The sequence below is a fragment of the Mandrillus leucophaeus genome, unplaced genomic scaffold (assembly GCF_000951045.1).
Source record: "Mandrillus leucophaeus isolate KB7577 unplaced genomic scaffold, Mleu.le_1.0 Scaffold128, whole genome shotgun sequence".
NCBI lineage: Eukaryota > Metazoa > Chordata > Mammalia > Primates > Cercopithecidae > Mandrillus > Mandrillus leucophaeus.
Window position 1 is genome coordinate 2605154 of NW_012101209.1, and position 8869 is coordinate 2614022.

General features: G+C 46.6%; 1 protein-coding gene across 2 annotated transcripts in view; it reads right to left on the bottom strand.

Moving 5' to 3' along the window:
* Positions 1-8241, bottom strand: part of MTURN (maturin, neural progenitor differentiation regulator homolog (Xenopus)) — a 19722-nt gene extending 11481 nt beyond the window's left edge. Inside the window, exons 1-2 of one of the 2 annotated variants that reach the window (XR_001005155.1) lie at positions 8088-8241; positions 7747-7869 (exon numbers count right to left, since the gene is read on the bottom strand). Coding sequence is in view for 1 of the 2 variants with exons in the window: in XM_011972218.1 (XP_011827608.1) it covers positions 7747-7869; positions 8083-8145 (186 nt within the window). In the remaining variant the exon portion in view is untranslated. Of the gene's footprint in view, positions 1-7746; positions 7870-8082 lie in introns of both variants that reach the window. The other variant, XM_011972218.1, reaches the window with a different exon arrangement.
* Positions 8242-8869: the final 628 nt, after the last annotated feature.

Genomic DNA, 8869 nt, shown 5'->3' on the forward strand with positions numbered 1-8869 from the left:
TTCCTTTGAGCTATCGGTGATCACATAAGCACTGCTGGGGCCCATGCATCCAAACAGGTTGCACCCAAAAGGCAGAGCTGCCAGCTCTGGAGAATTCAGCTCCTCAGACCCAGGAGAGTATCTGTTATCTGTAGGGTCAACTTCAGGTCTTTTGGATAATAGTGTAAACTACGCGAGGTCATACTGAGCTGACATTTAGCAGTTGCTGTCTCTGGTGGGGGGTGGGGAGCACTCAGCACAGTGGGCTAGAGGGTCTTCATAAAAGAAGGGGAGGTGGTGTCTATGCCCTGGAAAGCACAGCCAATCAACTGTGGCTTTGGTGCATTGAGCACGTGCCCTGTGGCTTCAGAGATCCTTGTATGCACCTTCCAGGGACTCCCCTTAAGCAGTCTCTCTTCTTAACTATGTGTAGGTGTGGATAATGTGCTCAGCAATCTACCTCAAATGCAGATGCTGATTCAACAGGTCTCAAGTTGGACCCGATTCTGCATCCCTAACAGACTCCCAGGTGATGGGGATACTGTTAGTCCAAGAGCCAAGGGTGGTAGAACTCTAAAGTATTTGGGAAATGTGGCACCATTTATCTTCATGATCGTGATGCTGGCAGGATGCAGAAACCCCTGGTGGGGTCCTGACCCTAAGGAAAAAAGGGTGGCAGGATGGACGTACCACAATGGGCAGGAGGAGGCACTCTCTTACCTTTTGAGGCCATCATACTTTCTCAAAAAGAGAATGGTTTGAATGTTCATAACGTGAGTGATTAAAAAAAAAAAAAAGGAAAAAAGAAAAAAAAAAAGAGAAACTGTCAACATTCAATGTTTATTATGAAACCCACATGTGTGCATAATCTTTTCGCATCAAACTTTCCCTGACCCACCCAGGCAGCTTCTCACAGGTGGATTCTTTCTCTTTTCCAGGCTCTTGACCAGACTCCATGAGCAGAGGCAAGAATTGGACTTTTTCTGGGACACAGGATTTTCCTGTGGGATCTAACCCGCAGCACTCCAGCCACTCGTGGCAAACTGAAAATATCAATCTTGCTCATGCCAGTGAACTAGAATTAGGGGGATTTTTTTCTGGCAGAAATGTCTCTCCTTCTTGAGAGAAGAAACGCAGAGTCACACAGCAACCCCAGGGAGAGGACCTGGGCCAACTGAGTGAGAATCTACAAGGACCACAGGATCCACCTCCAGGGTGGGCCGTGGAAGCAGCAACAACCAAACAGCACACAAAACTGCAAGGGCAATAGGGGACTCAGGACCCTAACGTCCACAATATTGGTAAGGAGAAGAATACACTCGAGGAAGCAATAGTTCCTTGTTAAGCCCATAACACTCTGAGAGGATTCGAAAGGGCAAAGATAAAATCTAGTTTTGCTGCTAAATTGGAAATAGTAGGCTATTTCTTCCCTTGTAAACTGTTTTCCACCCAGCAGTAAGTCTGTCAGTTGACACTAAATATAAAACATGAAAAGATGGTGGGGAAAACTGAACGGCATGATCACCATTATTTAGGTCCATAACCATTGTTTCATTCTCTAGCTCAATCGTGTATGACCAGCAACTGTCAACGGAGGGTCACTTAAGAAAAACGCAAGGCTCTGATGATTATCCAACTCACACTTACCAAAGCGATAGATGGGGGTTTCTGAAACCACTACAAGTAGCAGTACCTGCTCACGGGTGCCAACAACAGCCTGCCTGGCATTGTCACATTTGCATACATGTGCCATTTGGATATGACATGCCAGTAGCAAGAAAAATAGGTAAAAATCATACCTCTCTGAGTAATCAACATTAGCAAGTCACCGGAGTGGAGCAGAGTGTGGGTCACTCAAGGGAAGACGGCCAGCAGAATCCACACTCAATTACCCATCCAATAAACATTTCCTAATACCTGTTAGAAGCCAGAAACTGAGACCAAATTTAGCAGAGTGTCTGGGTTTTGACAATCCTTTGGGTTCTCAGTCTGATTTCAAAGTTCCCCATGAATCCACAAGACAGCTAAATCAGTAGTGCCCCCATAGTAAAGCTGGGGGCACTGAGGCCAAGTGTACCTGTTAGAGGCCAAACGGCATGGGAGCAAGACAGGGCAGAGCAGGTCTACCTTCCACCACATGGAGCCATTTCTAAGGAAATGGAGCTGAGGCAGCCAAGATGGACCCTTCCCGGACTTCCTCCTGGGCCAGCCCTGCCCCTGCTCTGAGCACATCTAGGTCCTGCTATTCTTCAGTCCCACCTCCTCAGGAAGCCACTGCCTGGCTTTGTTCCTCAATGAGCCTGCTCACGCTGATACTCCTAGTACTTCGAATACACTGGAAGCCACAGAGTTTCATTAAAAAATATATTTTCTGATAATGTGATCACAGAAAACTTAGAAAATGTGGAAAAGAAGAAAATAAAAATCATCCGTAACCCTGAGCACTTTGGCCACGTGGCCCTCTGGGAGGACAGGAGCATCCATTGGTCCTCCTTGGAGTCCTAGCCCCTAACACAGTGAGTCGTGCCTGTCTCTTATACACATCTAGATGTGTATACGTGGCCCTCTGGGAGGACAGGAGCATCCATTGGTCCTCCTTGGAGTCCTAGCCCCTAACACAGTGAGTCGTGTGGATCAGGTGCTCAGTGAATGTTTGTAATTTTACCAAAACCAATGTTGATAAACTTTTGACTTGCCCTTCTAATGTCTTTTCATGTTGAAATCACTTAGCAAATTGTTTTCTCTCTTCACCAATAATCTAAGGTTCCCCCAAACGGTAACCTGTTCACTTCTCCACAGTATTTTGTCTAGTATCCTCATCCCATTCACATCACACTAACAATGACTTAGTGCCTACCATGGGTAACACACTGTACTGAGTATCCAACAAAAACTCCATTAATCTTCACTGCAACCCTAAGGGAACTATCATCATTAATTTTCTAATTTTACAAATGGACTGAAAAACAGAGAGGTTAAGTAACTTGTCTAAGGTCACACAGCCAGCAAGTGGTAGAACTGAGACTTAAATCCAGATAGCCTGCCAACAGAGCTTGGGTTCTTCATAACTGTTGTATCTGTTCCCTCATAATTGGATTAAGAGATGACAAGCAACCCACTGCAGAACATGCTCACAGAAACAGCTCCCCCAAGAATCAGTAGAGTGCAGTAGGCAGAGCAGGGAATAGGACTTCCTCACTTGCCATGCACAGCATCTAGAGAAGTATCTGGACCCAAATGCATGCTCTGTCTTGTGATGGGGTTCCCCTGTACATTTACGTGGCCATCTCAACTACCAGAAAGTCCGCTCCTTGAGGGCAAGACCTGGGATTCCTAGGCCCGGCCCCTCGCCCTTGGAAGCAGTGTTGTGGCAACAGCAGAACACTGATACATTTTGTTGAAAATATGATGAAGTAGAGGAAAGATAAAAGAGTAAGATGGCTTAAATGAAAAAAGCAGACCTTTTCTTAAATGTTCAAATCCAACAACAGATTTCTTGGGGGGAGGGGAAGCTTTGAGACATTGATTATTTCAGTTAGGGGGAAGGCTAGCAAGTGAGAGGGGGATAATGTGTATAGCTATGAAGTCTGCATTTCTTTTTCATTTTTTTAAACAGCTCTCACGTTGTCACCCAGGCTGCAGCACAACGGTACAATCATGGGTCACTGCAACCTCCACTTCCTGGGCTCAAGCTATCCTCTCACCTCAGCCTCCCAAGTAATCAGGACCACAAGAGTGCCACCACACCTGGTGTGGTGTTTTTATTTTTTGTAGAGATAGGTTCTCACTATGTTGCCCAAGCGGGTCTCAAACTCCTGGACTCAAGAGATCCTGCCACCTCAGCCTCCCAAAGTGTTAGGATCACACACACGTGCCACCATGCCCGGCCCAAAGTTTGTATGTTGAAAGTGTAAAAAGAGTGCTAAATAAAGTGGCATAGCCTTAGCTTTGTGGGCAGGACCGCTGAGGAAGGCCAGAGGTGATACCCCTCTTTTGGCCTATGGATGCAAGAGTGCCCAAGCTTCAGCAAAGTTAACTGAATTTGTCTGACTGATGTTCCAAAGGACAGTAGAAGGCCATCAACAAATAGCAACTGACCTCTCTGAAGAGCCTGCAGGGGGAAAGGGCTGGCAATGGGGTGGCCAAGGGAAAAGAGGCGTGCAGAGCCCGGGATGGGGCTGCTCTAAGATGAAGGCAAAAACCCACCTCCTGGGGCTGGCCCAGGATAAACACAAAAGCAGCTGCACGGATTGATGAGACTCCCGTGTATTTTCAGGGAAATGGTGTGCTGGTTTAACCACTTGATAAGCTATAGTATTTGGGTAAGCGTTTCTGCAACAGATACTTTCAACTGTGATAACAGCAAAAAACCCTTACCTATGTCTTATTTTTAACAAAGTTCCCTTATATAAAACAAACAGATACATGGTGCCATTGGGAAGCAGCGCTCTATTTGGTGGAGGTGGAGTGTATCAAAGTTTCTCCAGGGATCTCTGTGGTCCTTTATTCGGGTTTGTGACGCTCCTTCTCATCCAGTCTGGGGCGCATCCTGACTGGGAGAAACCTGAGGCCTTCAGTACTCCATCTTTACCAGCCCGGGAAGGTGCCTCCCACCAGCCTTGCCCTCGGGCAAACAGGCCCTGCTAGAGGGCGGCCCAGCCCATAAACCTCCTCACCAAAGGGCGTGCTGTGCCAGGTCAAGGCCTCCTCACCTGGGGAGCCACATCCCTGCCCACAAGGTAAAGCTCCACTTCAGAAACGAAACCTGGAAGCTCAGCTACAGCAAATCAAAGCTGTGGGCCCGCGTGACACATCTCAGCGCCACCTGAAAGAACACCCTCAACCAATCCAACTGCTTCAGCTACGCATCCAGGTTTCTTTTGGACCACGTTTGTTTCCTCGTTTACATGTGGCTAGCCTGGATGCCAAAACACAACCGGAGACCTGGTAAAGAAAAACAGCACAATGACTCCCGGCTGGAGCTCCCCTTCCCAGGTGAGCCAGTCCTGCAGGGAGGGCAGGCTGCCTGCCACCGCAGACAACACCCACAAAGAGCAGCTGGCGGCAGGCCAGGGAGTGAGCCCCTGCGAGGAAACCTGCTGCAAAGCGAACCGCATTAGCCAACAGGTATTCTTCTAGTTAAAATTTAGAGGAATCCATTTCTTTTTAATTTTGCCTAATGTGATCTTCCTTCTTCGATGTCTAACAGGCATTTACAACACTGACATGTCCACAACTGAGCTCTGACGTTACCAACCCCAAACTCCCCACCAACCACCCCTGCAGCCTTCCCCATCTCAGTAGATGGCTAGGCCATTCCCTTCACTGCTTGGACAAGAAACTCAGGAGTCCCCCTTCTCTCCCTTTTTCCCACATCCCACTTCTGATCCACCAGCAAGTCCAGCTGGGTCTACTCTCAAGGTATCTCCAGAATCCAACCCCTCACCCCACCTCCGCCGTGACTGTTCCAGTCCAGGCCACCACTATTTCTCACCTGGATGACAGCAATGGCCTCCTCAGTGGCCAATCTGTCCCTCCTTACACAGCCTATTCTCAACAGTCATCAGAGACAGACTTTCAAGACATGAAGTCAGGTCACATCCCTCTTCTGCCTAACCCCTTGGGGGGCTCCCCATCACCCCAGAGTAAGAGCCCATGTCCTTCTGTGACTGCAAGACTCCTGGAATTCCTCCGGCTCACCTCTCTCTACTTCCTTCAGCCACACTGGCTGCTCCTGCTCCCTGGACACAGGTGTCGTCCAACCCCAAGCCTTCATACCTGCTGCTTTCTCTACCGAAAATGCTATTCCCCTAGATTTCCTCATGGCCCACTCTCTACTCCAAGTTTTTCCTCAAATGTTACCTTCTCAGCAAAGCCTTCCCTGGTTCCCTACTCAAAAATTCCAGGACCCCTGACACTTTTTACCCCGTTCCCTGATTCCTTTCTCTTTGGCACTTAATCACTAGTATCATTTCACAACATTACGTGTGTCCTTGTCTATCCTGTCTCCCCCCACTGGAGCACAGGCTCTGTGAGATCTAAGCTTCTCATGCTTTAGTTCCAGTGCCAGGAACAATGCAGTACACAGTGCCATGTGCCTAGTGGGTACCCAATACATATTTATTGAATGAATGAATGTGGGACAGACTGGTACTTTTAAGTCAAGTCTCTATTTTGAATGTGCCAAACTGGCTTAGAAAATTAACAAACAAAAAAGGGATTTCAGTGACTTTTGTCACTCTATTTGATTTCTATCATTTGCTTAAGCAAATCAGAGTGACAAAAGCCAGTGAAATCCCACTTCTTATAATGGTGCACAAAGTGACTGGGCCCAACTCTTTCATTGAGAATGACTAAAAAAGCTGAATTAAATATGAAAAACAGCTTCTTAAATATAAAGTATGAACTAGGAGAGGTAAGCCAAATATAAAAAGCTGCTTTTGTCCTGAGGGCATTTGTTGACCTGGAAGAAGCAGCTAGAAACTTCACTGCTTTCTCGTGCTACTCTAACAGCTAGAGGGACCAAAGTGAAAGTCCAGGGTCTTCCAAAGGAGCAGACTGTACACCATCCCCACTTGAAGCTGAGCCCCCAGAGGCCCACACCCTCAGAACGAGGAGGAGCCACAGGAGGCCAGACCCGCATCCTGCCTTCTCACCCCCGGGAGCCATCGGAGAACCACAAGCCTTACACTGTGCTAAGGTGTCTCAGACTAATAGGCCCCCAAGTCCTGACAGAAGCAAACAAAAATCCTCTCTGGAGGAAGGTACTGTCATCTCAGGCCTCGCTTTATTCCCACATGTAAACTTTCAAATACAGTAACTAGCACCCAGAGATAATCCCACACACAGAGAAACAACATACCAGGTCTGAGAACTAGCAGAAACAAAAGAAGAACAAACAGACTTACAAAATGAAGTATCATCAGACACAGTCTACTATGCAACCAAGCCTACTATGTTCAAAGAAACAGGATAAAAGCTTGGAAAATGCAGCAGAGGAGACAGCATTAAAACAGATTTGAAAAAATAAATAGAAATTCTAGCAAATACCATTGAACATGTGCAGTATTTACAGTGGGCAGGGAATTGAACTTAGGGGAAACATTGAGACACTGGTGATGGGACTTTATCTTCCAATGAAGACAGAAAGAAGTAGATAATCTTCAAAATAGAAGTCAGTATTCATTTTAAAGGTTTATCAGCTAGAATGAAAACAGACTGTCAGCTAGCCACAGAAATACACATTCCTAAATCCCAAAAGGGGAAAACAAAGCAACAGTAAGCTAATATAAGAGACTTTTTAAAAATAGAATAGAGCCAGTATCCAGTTTCATCCCTTTCCATACCCACAAACGTGGAGGTATTAATATAACCTGTATACAGCTTCCCAGCAATCCCCAAATATAGGCCCCACTATTATAAAAGAACCTCCATCGGGCTTGCAAGTGCCATGGTTCTAAGTCTCCTGGAGGAGAACAGGAATACTCAGTTGTCTCATAAAGGATCTGTTTGCTTCCCCCCCATCAGGGATTCTCAACTCAAGTGATGCTAGAAATAACCATCATCCCTGCAGCAAACAGCTGTGTCACATCCCGTCCCTCTCCTCCCACCCCTCCCTATACTGGCTGCTATCTCTAAGCCACAGGGCAGACAAGAGAAAAACAATTAGTCATCCCAGGTTTTGCCCACCTTCCCCACCACCCCTGTTATTCTAAACACAATCACCATAGAAAACAAGCTGTGGTTAGAAGCCAAGCAGGCACCTACAGGTCTGAAAGACTTGAAGACTTTTTCCAGGACTTCGTGGAGCGTCTTCTTGCCGCAGGAGGAGATGTAATCCTGTGCTAGCTGCAAGAAAGGCAGGCAGTCCTCGCTCTCACTCCACACGTGCTGCGTGCCCATGGGCGGTGGAAGGAGAAAACAAAGACACAAAGTCACTACACTCAGTGTGAAGTTCAGAAAAGTCAAGCAGATTTTCTTAATGACACGAATCTGAAGAAGGCCTCCATTCTACGTAAAATTCATACATTCATTCTTGATTTGTGTTGAAAGGTATGAAAAAAATGTCTAATCTATAGACGCCCCCAAGCTTTTGGTCCATACCTCACCTGCTCTGTTCGTCATCAGATGTGCTCCTACACAGTAAAGAGGGCAGGGGGTGGCCATTCCTCACCAATGATTTCCACTGTTCACCTTGTGCAGGCTAAGGGCGGTTTTCAGACATGGGAAGGAGAAACCAGAGCCTTTGCCTTCAAAATCCTTAACTTTGCTTTCAGCTATGGCTGAAAGATTAATTAAGCATAGTTTGTAAGCATTAACTTGGAACAAGACATTCTTTACCCAGATCGGCCTGTGAGTGGGCATGGTGGTAAATTTACTTCCAAATGCAAGTAACTTAAGAGAACCCACCAAGTCACCACTACGTCACTGGAAAACAAAGCCTTTCTGAAAACTTCCCTTCCCTAAAATGCTTTAAGAGGACATCATACCGAAGCATCATTTCACAATCTAACACATACTAAGAGGAGATTGGTTTTGGGTTTTTTGTTTCTTTTCTTTTCTTTTTTTTAAAGACGGGGTTTCGCTCTGTTACCCAGGCTGGAATGCAGTGGCATGATCTTAACTCACTGCAACCTCTGCCTCCCAGACTCAAGTGACCCTCCCAGCTTGGCCTCCCAAGTAGGTGGAACTACAGGTGTGCACCACCACAACCGACTGATTTTTTGGTATTTTTGGTAGAGACAGGGTTTCGCCATGTTGCCCAGGCTAGTCTCGATCCACCTGCCTCAGCCTCCCAAAGTGCTGGGATTATAGGCGTGAGCCACCATGCCCAGTCTAGGTTTTATTTTTTCTGAAGACTGGGTAAGGCTTTTTTCCATATGAGGATATC